Raw genomic sequence first — 19,365 nt, 5'->3', positions numbered from 1 at the left:
TTACAGAATTCTTTTGTTTCACCTGGCTATATACACAATTTATGAATACAGTCTGTAACACATGAATTTACAAACCCTGTAACTGGCTACAGCCTCTGCATGTGCTCTGTTCCTGCTAAAACACTTATGACTTTGTCCATGTGTCTTTGTGTCATGGAATTAAAGAGGAGAATGGTCCCAGTTGACGGTGTACAGTTGGTTGCAGCCTTGGGCAACCTCAGCCTATAGTTAGTACTGAAACTCTGGTTTTGTACAGGAGTAAATCGAATTGTCCATAATATGTAAATTTACCACTATCAGTCCAAATAAGCAGAAGAAAAGTAGCTGAAATACTTAAAAGTTAAGTTTAGACTTGGTGATCCATTTCATTGCCAGGCAAAGTTAAACTTTAAGGCCTTGAGGGCAGTTGAAAAACACAAAGATCTGGTGAGTTTTTCCTCATTTAATGCAGTTGTGTATGCCACCTTTTTTCTTACAAAATTTGTTTCCTGTTTGCCTCAAACCAGTTTTGTAGGCTTGGTCCTTCAGTCTTTTCAGATGAAGAAAAAACATTCATGGAATTAATTGCAAATTCTCAGGCATCTATATATTTTCCTGCCTGCTATTCGCATAAACTATGCAGTGCTTTAGCAAATGAACTGTTGTCTTCATTTGTCTGTAGCAATAGAAAATAACCCTGTTTTTTTCAGTACTTTTGCTATGCTTTTGCAGTACTTCCAGGCAGTACCAATCCCCCTGCTTTTACTTAGGCAATAAGCTCTGTGGTCCCTTCACAAATGTGTTAAAAACTGGCATCTCTCCCATATCTGTTTCTTCCTGACTCTAAGGTAGAAAGATAAGGTGGTGTAAGAAATGGGTGAGATTAGGGAGAGGTGAACATAAAAGTTGAACCTTCTCTAACAGCAAGGCTCAGTCTTACCAACATAGCTCTTTTGGATGTGTCCTCTGTTACAACAAAGTTGACTGCTGCCTTTGAGAATTGGAGGCAGAGGCAGAGGAAGTCAACATGTAATCTCCAAGTTAGCAGCTTTCTAACATGGTTGTCTAAAAACAGATAATTCTTCTATGTAGAGATACATAAAAATTTCTGCTAAACGTTATAAGGTATAAAATTCAGAGGGTCATAAGGCCTTTAGATATCATGGCATTTAAATTGGGTATGAGTGCTTAAATCAGGTATGAGTGGTTGTCTCTTGCATTATTTGACAATTAGTAGCAAGCAGAGAAGAGGTGGAATATATTTTTTATAAAAGTAGGAGATTAACTTTCTACATATGGAAAGCCTTGGTGTTGGGGAAGCTGTGCAGATCTACCTATAAACATGTGTCTGTACGTTTTTTGAGTACCGTTGGAAATGCTTCTCAGTTTTCCATTTTCAGCTTCTCAGTTCTTCCATCTGTAAAATGTTGAACTTGTTACTGCTCAGCAGTTGCAACTTGGAGAGACTTGCTTGTGGAAGTTTTTGTTATCTATTAATCCTTTATTTTTCCTTTGAGGGTTTCTAAATGAGAAAAGTTATGAGAGATGTGGAATTTTAAAAGAGGAATTTCCATGTGTTTTTTCTTGGTAGACTTATGCTTCAAAATACTTCACATCTTTAAGAGCGAACAGTGTTTTATTTTCCTGTAGCTGGTTCCCATCTGAAGGATACCTTCAGAGCTTGTTGGAAGAGGTAGGATTGTCTTCTACAGTCATGATTACTGCCTGTTTTTCATTTATACTGACACTTCAGAAGCAGTTGCCTTGTTCCTCATTACTGTAGTGGTAGCTTAGGAGCAGACTGTGCTTTGCTGTTCACTTCTTGAGTTGGAATGGGAGAGGTGCACTCTTCTTAATGCCTTGTCTTCTGGTAGTGCGTACTGTGTTGGAGGCACTCTCTGAATATGAGATCTTTAGTTGGAGAGAAGCAAATATAAAAAAGAGGGAGTTAAAAGTAAGATCTAAATATATACAGAATGTTTTAATGGAAGTTGTGAACTTACCTATAAATGCCTCTAACTTTTGTAGCTGCACCAGAGAAAGCATTTTTTGGAGACACTCCAAAAAGAGGTAGGTTAATGACCTTGCTTGGGGTATCCAGAAAGAACAGTACGGAGTGTTCAAAGAAAGCTTTAAGTCTTATGCAGCCTATTTGTTAAAAATAGCAGGCTTCTAGAAGAGAGAGAGTATGGTGTCTACACCTGCCTAGACTGACTGCAGCACTCCACCTTTTCTCTGCATAATTTCCTGTTTTTTTCAGGCTTACTGTGGTTGGTTAGTATTTCTTTTCTCACCACTGCATTGTACTTCTGCAGCTGTGGCAGGATGGGCAGAAAATACAGGAAACTTTCTGCTTCTATTCCTGTGTTAAACATGCTGTTTACTGAAAAAAGTAGAAGGCTCAGAAGGCTCTGTGATGGGCATGGATAGAAATGGAACTCTTGTGTTGTAAGCAGAAGAAAGGAAATTCTGTGAAGAAACAGAAGAACAAATCTAATACAAATACTAATGAAATGGGTTCTTACTGTCCACCCTAAGCAGTTCTTTAGTAATTTGTATAACTTTTTATTCCATTTTTTTCATACAAGAAATAATGATACTGACTTTGTTGAACTTGAGCTGTTGAGGAACACTGGCAGGAGTTTTATTCCTTGTTTTTCCCAATATTTCACCTGCCTTTTCTTTTAATGGTGCACAAAAAAGCATACCTGAACAAACTTCTCAACTTCTTTTTTAAGATGTACTTGATTATTTTGTCCTGAGATGTGGATTTTTCACCTTTGAAAGTTAAGTGGATGGATTAGCTTGGAAACTGTGATATTATGTTGCTGTTTAAATTATATGAAAGATACTCTAAGAGGAAGGAGGATAAGCAGGAAGGTATAGGAGGCACGGAGTAGTCACTCAGCCTGTTACGTCACTCAGCCTGTTACTGTCTTACTTATGTTGATTCTCTGTGCAGCTTCTGAAAAGCCTAGCTGCAGCCTGACATATTTGAACCCAAGTCAGACACTGATCTCACTGTTCTCCTGTGATAAGTCTTTGTTACCTTCATAAAAAAATCTCGTAGACTACAAGTCCACTATAGCTAATTTCCGATTTGTACAATGTAGTATTTTCAATCCATTTTGCTTAATTATTGCTGTAGGGCAGGTTTTAATAGGAAAAAATGATAAGAATGTTATATAAATGAACATTTTTTTAAAGTACCATAATATTTGGGGTATTTGTTTTCTTGCTGAGTGCCATGCTGCCTAAATAACTTCTGCTGTGTTACATCTTTTTGCACATCAAACGAGTAATTTTAATCAGTCTCTAGTTCTGTTTTTTGTCCCTACAGTATCAAATCACTCGCCTGATCTTCAGTTACAGCAGACCTAGTTATTCCAGTTCTTGTATTTGTAAAGTTTTTTCTTTTGCCTGTTTATAGTTATATAGTTACGATGTGTGTCCTGACAAAATAAGGTCAGCTTCAACATCAAATCCAGTTAAGACATTTACATTTCTAAGGCAGTTCTGACACTAAAGTTGTGTATAATATCTGTCTTTATACAGGCTGGAATTGATATATAAACTTATAAAAGTCCATTGCGTATTTGTAAGCATTTCATTTGCAGCCTGAGTGTAATTACATGCTTATAAAATCTGTGCGAGTGCCCTTAGATGCTTGAAGAAGACAGAAGAGCTGAAAGTAAATTACATTTAACGAGTATGATTTTGCCTTTTTAAGTTTCTGAAGTGCAAAAAGGAGGTTGGGCCAAATGGATTAAAAATCTTGTAGGTAATTCACAGCATTTAAATAACTTCTGAAATCTGGGAATATTTAGCAAAGTTAACGTTCATTGTTCTTTAACTTCTTGCATGTCAAATCTCGGAATTTTTTAAAAAATTCATTTCTAATTTGTTTTGTCCTCTCCAACAAACTTTTCAACTCCCTTACGAGCTGATGTGCTCTGGAATGGGCACACAGAGCTGCATTTGAGTAGCTAGTATGTTTGCATGGAGGAAGATTAGCACCAGCTTGAGATTCAGAAGTGCGCTGCTGGAGTGGGGAGCTTCAGATGAGCCATCTCCTGCTGCTGAATTGTGTGCTGACCTGTTAGAGAGGTAACAGCGAGGTCCCCATCCTGGGAGAGAGCAAGCCAGGGAGCTGCTCTGGGAACAGCTGCCTACTTTCCCTTCAGCATCTTAACTGCAGCGGTCATAACTCCATCTTCTGCACTGGAAGGGACAGAGGTATTGGTTGAGTGAGGGTAGAGGTTTCCAATCAAAGTAGCTGCACAGGACTTGAGAGACTGGGTGATATCCCTTAAATTTATGTAATGGGACAGTTTACCTTTCTTCCAGAAGAAGCACTGCTGAGTGTCTGAAGGCAGAGGGATGGTTTTGGTAAATTTACAGGGGCTTTAACTCTACAGTGCCATAAGTACTCTTCTAAATGAAGTTGAACAATTGTGAGATTCTGCTTCAAAATATGAGTGCTTGGCAGTATTTTCCTTTCAGACTTTCTGTGTAATCCTTTCAAGAGTAGAGCTAGCCACAGAAGTGAAAAAATGAAGTGTTTGAAACATTTGAACACAGTGTCTCTTTTGTAATGCTAAAAAGTGAGGCCATCACATGGGAAACTTTAATTTAGGTTAGGAAATTACAGATTCTATTACAGTATTTTTACAGTGCAGCCCAAAGGAGAGAAGCTGATCTGTGTCAGAGCATTTGCATCTTGCCAGGGTCAGGTCCCTTACTATGGGACCAGTTCGGGGCTGTGCATCCTGCACCCAGTCATGTTTCCCCCCTCTCTGTTGTCATTATACACAACCTGTCACATGTCTTGTTGAACAACACACATGCATACCTTTTCTTCCTAACCCAACACTTATATCAGAAGAGATTGTTTGGGTGTGAAAGGATGGCAAGGAGCAGCTGCCAGACCAATTCACATACTGTGCAGGTTGTACCTTGCTTTTGTTTCATGCACCTTTAGAAAACATTATGGTGAGGAGAATCATATCCAGTTACTCTGTTGGTTCATACCTTGCCAGCAGCATTGTATTACTTAGACTGTTACAAACTAATTAGGTATTTTATATGACAAGCATCTCGCCAGGTCTGCTCCAAGTAGTACAGAAGGACCTCGTGCTTCTTCATTTGCATTCAGTTTACACTTGTGTTCACCATCGTTGTGATTCTCCCTGTGCTCTGCTTTTCATATGTCAGTTCTTTAAATGCATTGTTTCATGAATTTTGCTACAAAATGGTACTGCCAAGAAAAAGTAATCCTCTCGGTGATTATGAGTTTCCGACCAAGCTGCTTTGTGGGTTAACAGCATGTTTTTGAATTTAAAAGCAATTGGATTGTTCTGTATTTTCTGTCCACTTTGCAGAATTTCTGGGCTTACTTTCCTGTTACTTTTGCTAATTTTTTTGTCAATGAGCAAACTAATGAAATTGCCAAATCTGGCTTCCCGGAGAAGTAGTATGTATGTTCTTGAAGGAGTACAAAGTGAGCATCTCCTGCGTTGCTAACACCTGTCCTGCTTAAGGCAATAAATATACAATACATGCTGTCAAACAGTATCAACGCTGTGCATTTGACATTGAACAGGCATCTGTAGCAATGCTGTGACACCCTTTCCAGCCATGCTTCAGGTGGAAGAGGGTGGGTCATCACCTCAATTATATGCAAAGGTGGCAATTTTCACTCATCTCATTTCCTGTTGTTTACAAATGACAGGAGTCTGGAACTGTGTGGCATCTAATTTGTGCCACTTGGCTTGTACGAACATTTAGCAAACTTTAAAAGCTGCTATGACAAGTGACCTTTTCCACTGGTTAAAATACATGAAATATGACCTCTTTTACAGGAAAACCACAACCCACAGTGTGGCCTACATCCCCTGAGCAAATTTTGTTCAGTATGATTGTATAACATCACTACTAATGAAATAACAAATACGTATTTCTAGGAATGCATGCTCACTGGCAAGGCAGTAATAGAAAGAGATTTCAAGGGGGAAAGGAAAATGCTTTTTTTTTCTGTATTGAGACAGATCTTGTTACTAAGAATACATTTTGAAGCCTTGTACTAATGAAAGGGCAATACAAAACCAAAAATAGAGCCAAAGTTAGTGAAAATGCTTGTCTATCTTGAAATTTGTACGTGAGGAAAAGCTGCTGCTTTTTTTGACCCCTTGAGCAACATTTTTGTACTTGCACGTAGGTAGTCAGAAACTAAGTTGTCCAGCCAGCCCGTGAGATGGAACCATACCAGTGGGTCAAATGGAAGAGAAGACTGCACTGTGATGCATTCTTGGTGAGTTTATAGGTGTCTCAGTGTAAGGGGATCACAATTTCTGCTGTGCATGTAATCAAAATATTATGCAAATTGCTTTGTAAGTGGTGTTCGTAAATGCTTTCCTTCCTCAACAACATCAGCATTAGGCACTGAGTTTTTCAGTACTGCCTGGTTCGAGGCTTATTGGATTACTTCTGGTGCATAGAGGTAGGCAGCAGAGTTTTAAAGAAGGCTGAAAATGCTACATTATTTATCTGTTCTCTTTTCCAACATCAAGAGGAATGAGGATCTAGGAGGTGCTTATGCTTGGGAATAAGTCATGTTATGAGATTGGGAATTTGACAGCAAAACAAGTTGCCAAGGGCCAGATTTGTAGGCAGCTCTGGCCGATGTATATTTTTTTGATTAGGTACTTCAACACCAAAGGGTGCACTTGTCTCCTTCATGAGATGGAGAAATGTATTTTCCACTGTGTTGGCACAGGAGAGTAGCAGGCTGAAGCTTTCTGGAGAAGTACTGATGCTATACCTTAGGGGGCTGCCCACTGGTGGCTTAGGAGTGCTGTCATACCTAGTAGTCCTGGAGGGTTTTAGAGCCCAGAACTGAGTATAAGATTCATTAACTGCACAGGAAGTTCAAATTCATGTTGTCTTTCCTTTTCTCCTATTCTAAATCCTAAATAGAGGAATTTCAAAATCTAACTGTACACACTTGAAAATAAAGACCTATCTTTGTTCAAGAACAAGTGCGTAAACATTAAAAATACTGCCTGCAAATAACCTGAAGCTACACTGGAAAGGAAGTGTGTTTTATTAGGAGATCCTAAGAGTAGTCAGGAGGAGAAGGTTCATTTGAAGATGCAATTTAAAGTTAGGAAGAAAGGTACCTGTAGATTCAGGAAAGTCCTTGTGACAGCTGAGAAACAGAGTTCCTGAGGTGTTTTTTCTTGTTGTCATTTCTAGATCACTTTTTCTCTTCACATTGCCATTCCTTCTTCCTTTCCATCATCCCATCTTCATAGGAACAAACAGATTATGCTCCTATCAAAGAAATGCTACAGATTCCAAAATATCTTTGAAATTCCTCTAACAGCAGAGTTGCCATCAAAGTGGGACAGAATTCCTGGGGTTGGTGCTATATCTAAGATGTTCTGCTACATGCTTTCAAGTGCTGCCGTCATATAATTAGTATTTTTTTCATTGTTGCTTCTGTTTCTTTTCTTTTTGAACAAGAGTTAATTAAAGAATGTATCGTTATAACGCTTTATTAGATTGGTTTCCTTTGTTCTTCAGTCCTTAAAGCCCTTCTTGTGCTGTAGGGTATCTTCTGCTCCTAAAGGGGTAGCATGGAATGATATAAATGCAAGACAGATGTTTAGGCAGTGTTTAGACAGTTTCAGAGTTCCTGGATGGCAGTCTATTCCTATCTGTGCTTTTGGAGGCTAACATTTAACAAGTTCTTGAGTGAGCATTGTAGTTTACTCTTTCTAAGTTTGTATCACGTTGAGTGAAAATGAAAGTCTTTCTGACGAGTACCAAAGTGGTTTGTAGATAATATGGTTGAGATCAAGAATAGCCAGTTTTTAGTATTGAAATTGATACTATTTGATTTCTTTCTAAATGCAGATGTATTTGAGACAAAACATAGGAGGAAACGTTTAATACTAAGCCTTTTCAGGAGAACTGCTTTGCTGCAGCAGCAAGGAGCTTCTCTGCTGGAGTGCATTGATTTGCCAAGGGTGCTGTAGCCAGGCAGACTCAGGTAAGCTGGCACAGTGATGTTTGAGAACGGTATAACATAGAACAGAAGTGGGGGGGAGGTGGAGGCAGTAAGGGCAATTAACAGCAACAGAGGAGCAAGGAAGTGTTGTTCATTGAGAGCTAACTGAAGTAGAGGTGAACCTGTACAGCTTTGTCTGGGTAAGGCTGAGGATGATTAACATGCAGGGAACCGATGCACTGTGAGAAGCGTTATGCCACATGATGCAGTGCTTTGTTCTCAACCTGGTATCTGAAAAGTCGTTCTGAAAGGCTCTTGAAAATTCAAGTGTAGCATAATTTGAATTTATTTTTTTAGTGGAGTTGCATTAAAATTCACATTACCATTTCAAACAGCAATTGTACACTCCTGTGGCCTTGAGAGAGTCACCAAGAACTTGGAGCCATCCTTGACTTTAAGGTTGAGGCCTGTGATGCCTGCCTAGGACAGAGTACGCTTGTTGTGTTTACTGCTTTTTGACGACTTTGGCGCATCTGTAACTGAGGGAGTGCGATCCAAGGGTGACCCACAGACCAACAGCAGGTCTTTCACAGATGTGTGGAAATAGTAGGGCAGAGGAATGATGTAACAAGCACAAAAAAAACCCCCAAGCCAAACCCAATAAGGCATCTAGTATATCTGTTCTTTATGGATAGAAAGATGAAACATATTTGTCAGAGCTGAGCGTGAGAGGTGCAGTGCTGTAACTTAAGAACCACAGTGAGACATTAAGTTGTGGATACTTGTTCTAAATCCTTTCCTCCCTTCTTTGCAATAAAATTGTTTTCAAAACATTCCAATTCAGCATAACCCAGCTTTGAATTTGTTGAAGTAACTTGAATGTTTTTGTTAATGTGACTATTTTTAAGATGCTCAAAAGTTGCAGAATTGAGAGACTACTGGCTTTTTATAGCAATGTGGCTTCAGACAATGGGAAAAAAAAAATCAGCATTCTGTTTTTCCACTGTTTTCTGAAGCACTTCAGTAATGTGCTTTCAGCATTAGCTTTTTTTTAACTGAAGAAGGAAATAAGAATTGTGGACCAAACATGAGTCAGCCTATAAAACTGCAGGAAGAGCTTTGTAGCTCGAAACCAAAATACTATTACTTTAGTATGTGTCTTCATATAAAAATAAGCACTTCCCATTTTCAGAGTTCTGTGGAATTGGCATGTGTTTAATTCTTTCACAAAAAATTGCAGGAGTAGGGAGAGTGTGAATGTTAGGAAGACTGCAGGTTATTATTGCCACTGGAAACAATATCCAGTAATGTGCTGTTCTACCAACAGATCTGGAACAGGTGCAAAATTTATCTGCCATTGTACATGTACGGCATATGTTAATATCTTCATATTACCTCAGAGATGGAGAAAATTAAATTATTCTATGGCTTTGTGGAAGTAAAAGTTTAAAAAAAATAGATCTAGTTACATGGAGTCACCATTTCTTTACTGTTTGCATCTAAGTCTTACACTTCCATTAAAAAAATCTTTGCAGTTTTGGGGGGTTTTTTTGGTTTTTGGGTTGGTTTTTTTTTCGATTAAAGAATGCTGACATCTTTACTGAGTGTAAAAGCATTTGGAATATGTCAAGGAGAAAGCCTTTGGGCTAGAAGAGTATCTTTTAGTTTGTCCCACAAAATCCCTTTCAAGTTTAACTGACTTAAACTGTAAAAATTACCATTTCATTTTTGCTGATTGTTTCTCATGGAAGTCCTGGACTTTTTGCCCAAACACTAACTGATTATGAGCATTCTGATTTAAGGTCAGGCTTTGCTGTCATTAAACACCAAGCACATAACACTTTTGAGCACTGTGGAGAGCACACAGTCCAGGTGCTGAAATAATGCACCTGGGAGGAGAGTCCTTGGCTGAGCTTCCTTCTAGTCTTTAATATAGTACAGGGAATCAGCAGTATACTCTCCACTTTCTGAAGGTGGCATATAAAATAATGTAGAAGGTGGTGACTGATCTCCCCCAGGTAGATGAATGCTCTACAGAAAACAGAAGAAACCATTTCCAGAGAGTGTAAGATAGAATACACTCATGTACTAGCAGAAAGATGGGTGAGGTGACCAAAAGGATTTTTCCAACGATTTTTTTGATTGTAATAAAAATCCCTATTTAAACTTGTAAATCTAAAAAATATATATACATATATATATAGTGAGGGACTGCAGACGTGTGGGTGACAGTAAAATCTATTTTGCTTACAATTACATTACTCTGTGGGCTGGACGAAGCCTGGAAACCAATTTGGAAAGGGGCAGGAAATCCTTGACCAAGAAAGAGGAGAAGGTTACCCTTGGAACAGGCATCATGGGGAGCAGCACAGCATGGGATTGAATTTCCTTGGCTGTTCATGTTAGAATGTTGAACATGTTTTTATCCTGAAGTTACTGATACAGACTGTAGACCTTAATGTTGCTTAAATTAAATGGGATTTTTTTGTATGTGAACAGATACCAATGTCAACGGTTGTGAAGAGTCCGTCAAAGCAAACATAAAAGCAGTAGAACAAACTGTGGCTGCAGAGATGAACCTTGGAAATAAAAGCAAAACAAAACAAAACCCCTTCATCCTGCTGGCTGTTGAGAAGTGTATTCACTCTCCCTCTAAATCCATCGAAATCCACCTGTGTGTTTTCTTCTGTAGTAGGTGGAAGAAAGGGTGGTGAATGAAGTTCACCACTCTCTGTAGTGTCGATATGTTTGTAAAACTACACTGCAAAATGGATCCCTAAAATGAATTAGAAAATGAAACAAAGCCAATGTCCTGGACATTTCTAGAAATCGTGAGTGCTTAAGTTACCAGTGGGCCCTGCAAAAAAAGTGCACTGACAAAAGGAAATAGACTGTGGTTTTCAGGTGGTTGTGAGTTGTAAGCGTGAGGAAGGGTGTGACGTGGTGAAGAAAATGCAACTTTAAACTATGCCCTGTTCTTAACTATTACACTTCTTTTTCATGATTGCTGGACTCGTGCTTTCCAAAATCAGAGTTGTGTCCCAGATTTTAGCAGACATCTTCAGACTTGCATTTTGCTTTACAGATGTAGGTAGAAATGAGACACTTCTGCATCTATGTTTGTGCCTTTAGTATTGCTACTGATACAAAGATCAGGAAGATTTTTGGTAAGGTCATAAAACTTACTGTTTTCAGAGGCAGGAGAGAGAAATGACTTGCATGGAATTTCTTAAGGTTGATGCATTGGTGTTTCTTGTTAATGAAATCAGTGAGATGGAAAGACAATTAAATATTTCAAGAAATTAAATAATTCAAGAAATATATTCAAGAAAACAAATTTGAAAAGCAGGACATTGCTAAGCATTTTTGTTTTTGTATCGTGTTTGTACGTTTGACTGAAAGGCCATTTGATTAGATTCTTTTTCATAGTAGTGTCATTCATATCCTCAGTCTTAAAATAATATAGTTTTTACCCCAAGCAATTCACAGTCTCAAAGAGCTTAATGTATAAAGTTTGCCTATAAAGTTTTACAGATGGTGAGCTTATCTTATGCTACTGAAGCTGTTTTAAATTAATTTTCTCTTGTGTCCAAACATAAACCAAAGAATACAATAAGAAGAATTTGATTTGTAAGTAAAGTGCATATAACTAAAATGTACAGGTATGAAATAGCAATGATAAGAAAGCTACCTGATTGTAATCAACATGTATTATGAAAGAGAAAATAGGAGGGGGAGAAGAATGGAAATTATGGAAATGTCAATATGAAACACATTTAGAGTAGATATTGTGCACATTAGTAACAGATAAGGTAAAATTGCCAAAACAGATTCACTTAAAGGATCAAGAGTGGCATGGAACGTATGGAATTGACCGAGGCAGGAAATGAATGGCTGAGGAGGAAAACCCTCTTTGAGCTGCAGGAATTAGCCTACCACTTTGTTTTCTCAACTAATAATTGATGTGTAGCTAGCTAAGGAAATCATAGAAATAAAGGATGTTGCTTGTAACATGTGCAGTGATACAAAAAGCAAAAAATTATAAAGTCATGAAGAAAAGATAAAAAGGAATACAGTGATTAAGGCAACCACAACTCAAACTCAGAGATTCTTGTCTAAGATGATAGTGAATATTATCAAAAGGATTTCAATGTATTCAATTAGTATTTTAAATAAGATTTTCATGCTGGAGGGGAGAAAATCGAGAACATCACTGAAAGTGGCTAAATTAAATTTGGAAGGAACAATTTATGTGGTTCTGTAGCTGGAAAGTTTAAAAGAGATTTAAATTTTCACAAAAGTGGTGTCCTTGAGTAAGATGTCAGAAGTGGACATTTCTGGAGAAGCTATATGTTGAAAATTCACTGTAAAGCAAAATACTTGGACTTTCAGAGTTACCCCTGCTTTGAGCAGGGTGGATGGTGATGGTTGGGCCACGTGACCTCCTGAGGCCCATTTCAAGGTAAATTATTCTGCAGTTATGGAGAGAGATCAGTTACGAAGGTGTTAACTAGACTCTTCTGCACAGTATTGAAAAAGAAGCTGAATAGGGTCATGACTAGTTTCGTATTTAATCTGCTCTGTTTTGTTGACACAAGAAAAGTAAGCAAGAGTGCCCAGATTCCAGTGAGGATAAAAAGTGGGACCACCCTTTTGGAGGAGGAAAGCAACAGAGACATTAAATCCACAAATCAAAGGGTCTCTTTCCTAGGCAGAATTGTACTTAGCTTTTGTGAAACATTCCTAATTTGTTTTGGGCCTTTCTAAAACCCACACAATTCTAGTCAGTTTGTCACATTTTCTGTTCTGGGTATTATGTTAAGATGTCCAAGTGTATTTTTGTTAGAAATGCTACTCAACAGGAAATGTACAAAAGTGCTATAGCATTGCAGATGAGTTCTTCAATGAAATTGATTCTCATTAAAATCACTCAGTCTCTACTAGATAATGGAAAATAATGAGTTGCTCATAACCTGGCAGGCTTGGGACCTATGTCAAGCACTAACCAGTATTACTACAGTTAGCATAACCTGGCATTATATTACTTATGTGAAACATGCACCGTAAGGAGCTGTTTGATGAGAACGAAAGCACTGAAATGAGGTAAAAACAATATACAGGATAAAGGACCAGAGGCAATAGTAACTCTGTGCTTGGAGTGCAAATTTTGTGGTATTCCATATTTAATATTATATTGAAATAGCATTTGGGCATACATTTGTGGTTGCACTTACTCTGGGCAGAACTCGTAGTGCAGGATACAAACAATTGGGGACCTGCAATCTGATGTCTTTGCACTCTTTATGATTATTGACTTATTTAATTTTGAGAGTAATAGTAGTGATTTAAGCTTGTTTAGGACCAATAAGCAGAGTAGCATTTCAAGGAAACTTTTTTTTTCTATTTCTTCTATGAATCTGTAATCTGATTCCACATTTTACAATGTAGGATTTGGTGAATGGGACATGAAGATTATATGCTAAAATTAAGTAATGGTGCATCTCTGAAAAGCTTCAACATTTTAAATGCTGACCTTAATTTGCTGCAGACGTCTTTCTACAATCTGCAGTGTTCTGCATTGAGAAAGTATGCTATTGTGATAGGTAACTTTTATGATTAATTTCCTTAAGAAGGTCTGAAATAAGTAGGTTTTTTTAACTTGTTGCTTTGTATCTGAATAAGATGCGCATTTATAAATTCCTTGCAGCCAGGATCCATTTTTCCTATACTTAAAAGCAGCAGATTTTTGCCATAATTGGAAAATGTTCCTTCAGACTATTGCTAAATGCAGTTCTTTATTTTAGTCTAGGACTTTCATATTTCCTCATATCAGTGTTTTGACCTGCTAACTGATTCGCCTTGTAATTCTGCAGTGCTTTGTTTAGATACTAATTTTAATACAGTGCTAATGCTCTGTAGAAAAAGCTGTGGGAGCACTGTGGAAGATTTGGATTCTGTGTAGCTTTGCCCCACCTGTTCACAAGTAACAAACCGTAATATTCTTTATTTTAATACACCGTCTACTAAAATTGCATGTTGCAATTCAGTGTGACAAGCTGTGTACCTAGTTACGCCTACACCCAAGTTGGTGTGTGACACAGGAATGACCATAAACCTGTGGTGCATTGCTGGCTCAGTACTGCTTTGTAGAGAGGTCTGCAGGCAGCAGGTTGGTGTGATAAGCCACAATTAGGATGCACAGTCCCCAGTACTTTGAGGTGTGCCATCGCGTGGCACCTGAGGCTGCGCCTGTATGTTTGTAATGCCTCTACAAGCAATTCAGGCATAAGGGGTGGTGTTGATGTGGTTTCCCTTCAAGGTGCAGTCAAAGCACTTACCTTCTTTCAGTCCGCTGCAAACACGAGCATGAGAATGGTGAATGAGGATGGAGAACCTGGACAGCTTGCTAGGGAAAGCAGAGTAGTGGGTGGCTGCATTTCTGTGGCATTGCTGTCTTGTGTATGTATGGTTCTTTTTAAACCTATTGGAAGATGATGGTTTCTAAAACCGAAATGTACAAGCCAATTATTGACTGAATTCACATTTAGTTTTCATAAGCTGTAAGGGACAGAAGGATGGTTGTAAAATGTTATATTGCTATATTTAATAAATTGAAAAAGTTTACAGAAAGCATATTATAAAATATAACCTATTAATTATTGTCAAGCTAAGCCTGGAAGCAGGATTTTGCTGGGACGCTTTTTAACAGTGGTTATTCTGTCAGTGGAAGGTACTGCTCAAATTTCACATGAAACTGCATACTAACCTGCAGTGTTCACTGGTGATAAAAGTATGTTGCGCTTGTTACAGAACATAGCGGGAGTAATAACACTGTTGCCTTTCTCACTTATTTAATCTAAAAATTATGCTTTGTTTAAAGGAAAAATAATCACGCACTGAAACATTCTACCATTTGCTTCTAATATGTGCCCCCCCCCCTTGGGGTCTTGTGTATTTTATTGATTCAATTCTTAAATTAGACTTCCGAAAAGTTTTGGAAATGCAAAATTAACCCTTTCTTTATCATAATGAAACAGAGTCTTTGCAGTAAAGTAGGGATCTAGGTTTTTTTTTTTTCCCTCTGTTAATGCTCTTAAAGACAAGATGGACCTTTTAGGTGTAACAACTTAAATAGTAGCAGGCAATTGTGAATTAGGAGTGGAATTACATTTTTAAAAGAATATATTTTTGAATAAAGTCTCTTGGAATTCTGGCATACTGTTTTCAATACGATTTCTGTTTGTAAATTGTTAAAAACTTTACAACAAAAACGTATTTAAATTCTTTAATCAGAAACAGACTAATGAACACGCAGGTAAAATATTAGCAGAAGGTTACGCCACACATTGATGGTAAGTTTGGGAATAGAACCCAAGCACTGTCTACTGGGAAGCAGCATGTCTTAATTCTGGCTCTTGTGAACAGAGGGGAACAAGGATATTTATAATATGTGTTGTAACAGTTGACACAATCTGAACTATCCTTACACTGTCAGATACTCTGAAGTAATAAGTATGTCTGAGACACGGCCATACTTCCAAGTGAGAAATCCACACGTTCTTTTATTGTCTTTAATTTTGTGCTGTAACCATTTGCAAGTCTGGACTGTATTATTGTTTACTCCTCTATGTTTTACTTTTGGCAATACAAGTATGGCATACGCAGCAGACTGGTGGGTGAGTGGATGAGTGGGTGTTGTCAATTATGATGTTTATGGCTTAGTTAAAAACAGTGTAAGTGAAACTTCAGATTTGCATCTCAGTATGGCTATATTTTGTAAAATGAGGTTTTATAGAAGTAGAGAATCAGGAGCAGTGAGGGAAGAGGTGGGTAGAGGATGGAGCTGGGCTAGTCCTAAAATTGCTGGAGTGTGTCACCTTGCTTTCTCTAAGAGCTGCTTTCACATTTATTCCTCCATCAGTGTGGCAAACATGCAGGAGATGTTTTGGAGCTTCTTGTGGTGTAGGAGTTCTGTGCCTTCTGACAGAAATGAACAACTGGGTATAATTTTTAAAGTAGATTTAACCAAATACATAAACCTGTCTTTCAGGTCTTTGGATCCCAAACATACTCATTATTATTTGAATAATTTATTATATACAACCTCATGAGGATATCAAGGCTATAGAAAATATGTCTTATGGAGAAAGATTCCCTGTGTAATGGGAATCTTTTTGCATTATTAATAGTCTTATATTCTTGGTTTGGTCATTTTCATATTTGCGAAGGCCCTGTGGCCAGATTGAATACTTACCATATTCCAGATACATTCAGTTACCAGTGTAAGCAGTTTTCTGTATTTCTGCTAGTAACTTTTTTAACCTCATCATCTGATAGATAGCTTGCTTGTTGAAAGCAAAAAGCTTGTGTATGTTGTTTTTTTTTTTCTTGATGAATTTTTTTAATGAGCAAGGGACTAATTCATCCCTTGTGCTCTATCAGCCCGACTGTACTGGTTTATTAAATCACATCCATGATACCCATGACCTTGGAAAAGTCATAAAAATTTCAAATGCCCTCTGCTGTTCTTCCATGTCACTTTAAAGGACTGTCCTAATGCGGTAAAAGACAGGAAGCAGAAAGAAATATGCTACATGGATAATTAAAATTGTTTGGTGGTTTTTTTTTTTTCTTCTTGGTGTTCTATTTAGTTTAGAAGACTTCATTTGTATTTTGAGAAGCCAGGTTTTGTAATTCAAATAACCTGGGTAAGCTGAATTCTGCGTTTGGAAGATTTGTTTTAATAATTGACATTTATATTCATTTCCAGACCACATTTTGGCCCCTTTGCAGAAATCAGAGAACTAAGGTTTCCTCAGTGCAACAATTATTATGAGCCTGGTACAAAATCTGAATATATTTGTGGAGGTGGTGTGATAGCTATCTGTTGAGGAATACTGTTTTACTTTGTCCTGAAAGATACTTCTTAATTGGTGTTTAGAGGGAGTAAGCTCTTGTTTCACAAACTGTGAATATTTGGAAACAGGATATGTGGTTAAGAGGAACTATGAATAATGTGGCAGACAGTTGCTTAAATTCTGGTGAATTTAGCAGGTTTTTTGGCTGAAGGACTGTTGGTTTTTTTAATACACTTTCATTATCAAGGAACCATAAGACATGGAGGGAAATCAGAGCAGAATTTGTGTGCACAATGGAGATACCCAAATATAACTTTACTTCTCTCCAAAATTATATGAGTCATCCATTGAGCAGAATTGCATCCAGCACTGGCTCAAAAGAACGGTTATCTCTTCTTTACCCCTTCCCTGTGGCCTCTTCTTTTCAGCTGCGGTTAAAGAATGTGTTAAAATCAAGTGAAGTGCATTACTGGAGGACACATGTGGAGACTTTCTTTCCTTAATCAAATACTACTGCTTAACATCAAAGACTGCATAAAAAAATTTAATGTGACACTGTTTCAAATTTAATGTTTTCGTTTTTCCTGGTATACGAGCACCAGCCTTTCTACACCTTGGGTTTTCTGTAGCAGTGGTAATGTAAAAGGTTAAGGAACATTTTCACCTAGAAGTGTGTGTTTCTGACAAAGTCCCACGTTCCCATAGCAATTTCAGTAACCACCCGCTGTTTTACTGGAAGAGCGACTTGAGGATATTGCCTGATCTCTCTCTACCTCCCATGGTAAACCTTCTGTTTGTTTTGTGAATTTAGTAGTCAGAGGTGCATGATAAAACTTGCCATCTCTTACTTAATGACAGTTCACAGCCAGTAAGACTGCCAAACGGCTATACAACTTTCCTTTTTACTTCATTAAGCAACACAGAGGAACAGATCACAACAATTATTTTCTACCCTAATGCCTCATATTGACTGAAACATTTAAGTCTTAAAAATAGATAAGTGCCATAAAATAAAAGGCTTAAATGGGGGAAGGGACATCTTCACAGCTCCAAATGGGTCTAAACAGAGGAAAAAGCACAGAAGGACCTAAGTCAAGAAAATGGAGCTTCTTCAGATGAGTGAAGCATGAGTTGGAGACGGGGGAGAAAAGGTTAAGCTATGCTTATCATAGAAGTTTAAACTAGAAATAAAACTTAGGGGTTTTTTTTTCTCAGCAAAACCACACTAGAGGAAGAAACTGGAACAAAGTGTTTCTGCTTTCTCTAGTGGCAACAGTTAAACTGTAGTGACACTTAAAATAACCTGTGTGCTATTTTGCAGAGAACATTACTGTCTCAAAAGTCCTTTAATAACTGGCTGACCAACCTGCATCTTTGTGCTTTAAGGGTAAGGGAGCAGTAGTCTGATACTCCTCCTCACATAAAGAAATGACTTGCAATAGAAATTGTTTTCTTGTGGTTATGGAGTTTGTGATTTCCCCTGTGTTTTCTGGTTTTCAAGAGTTGTAAATGCAAAAAAGTAAACACATTTCCTCCTTTCTCCCTGCCTTCTCTCCAACCAAAAAAACCCAAAAACCAAACAACAACAACAAAAAAACACCATTCACCTACAATAGTGGTTTGGCACATGGTATCTTATTAGTTAAAAGGCAAATAGAATCAATGTTTGTATTACCCTAGCTTCAGTTTTCTTTCTGCAAGCAGCAGACCAGACAAAAAGTTCAAGAAAAGGAGGTGAAGGGTGGACAGGGAAAGAGAAAATGTGCTCTCTGGGCAAACCATTGTACCCCTGGAAAACACTTCTGTGGCCTTGGAAGAAGCCTACAAGTCAGTAAGAACAAAAATTGATCTCTGCAGTGAGTGGTTGTGAATCTTTAGTATGTATACGGATTTGAAAAGTGTGGTTTCTCTATTGTGGGTGGGTGTAGACCTTTAGTCTATGGCTGAAAACCCTTTAGTTTATGGCTAAAGGCTGTGGTGTTGGTGATGTTGACTGAGCTTGTGTCTTACTGAGAACTTATTATTTTGCTTGTGAGTTCAGATTTCACTGGAAATTCAGCAATTGTTGAGGTGATGCATTTGCAGAAAAAATTTGCCAAAAAAATTTGCCATTTCAATAGGCATAAAATGTGACCCCACAGATTGTGGACTGCACTTGGGGGGGGAGGAGATAACCTGCTATTGTTTATATTATTTTTACATTGCATTGAGGATAGATAGTTTGTAAAGCACAGGATAAATATGTAATTACTTTTTTTTTTTTTCTCTTGTCCTATAAGGAGAGTAAGTTCTGGAGCCTTTCTTTGGTCCTTCACTCATTGCAAACAAATGAAGACCTGCATTACTTCTTAATTTACATAGTGATGGAACTTCCAGCCAGCTGGAAGTGTAGAATGGGGAGCATACAGATTACTGCTATAATATTGCCTGAAAGTATTCCAGAATGCACTGCTGTAGAATACACTGAAATAATCTTGCACTTGAAAATTGGAGCTCTACAATTCTGATTGTTTCTGT

The 19,365-nt window shown here is 37.8% G+C and overlaps 1 protein-coding gene across 12 annotated transcripts in view; it reads left to right on the top strand.

The window, feature by feature from the left end:
• The window catches only part of COMMD10 (COMM domain containing 10), a 126,118-nt gene that overhangs the window by 30,781 nt on the left and 75,972 nt on the right, over positions 1-19,365 (top strand). The window contains exon 6 of one of the 12 annotated variants that reach the window (XM_069777170.1): positions 19,128-19,365. The exons of 10 other annotated variants lie outside the window; for them this stretch is intronic. In XM_069777170.1, the coding sequence (XP_069633271.1) occupies positions 19,128-19,355 (228 nt within the window). In that variant the 3' untranslated portion in view covers positions 19,356-19,365. Of the gene's footprint in view, positions 1-1,570; positions 1,774-19,127 lie in introns of those variants that run through there. One more of the 12 variants, XM_069777171.1, reaches the window with a different exon arrangement.

This window comes from Haliaeetus albicilla, chromosome Z (genome assembly GCF_947461875.1).
Source record: "Haliaeetus albicilla chromosome Z, bHalAlb1.1, whole genome shotgun sequence".
Taxonomy (NCBI): domain Eukaryota; kingdom Metazoa; phylum Chordata; class Aves; order Accipitriformes; family Accipitridae; genus Haliaeetus; species Haliaeetus albicilla.
The sequence above is the reverse complement of the archived record's forward strand: the minus strand, read 5'-3'. Positions and strand labels throughout refer to the sequence as shown.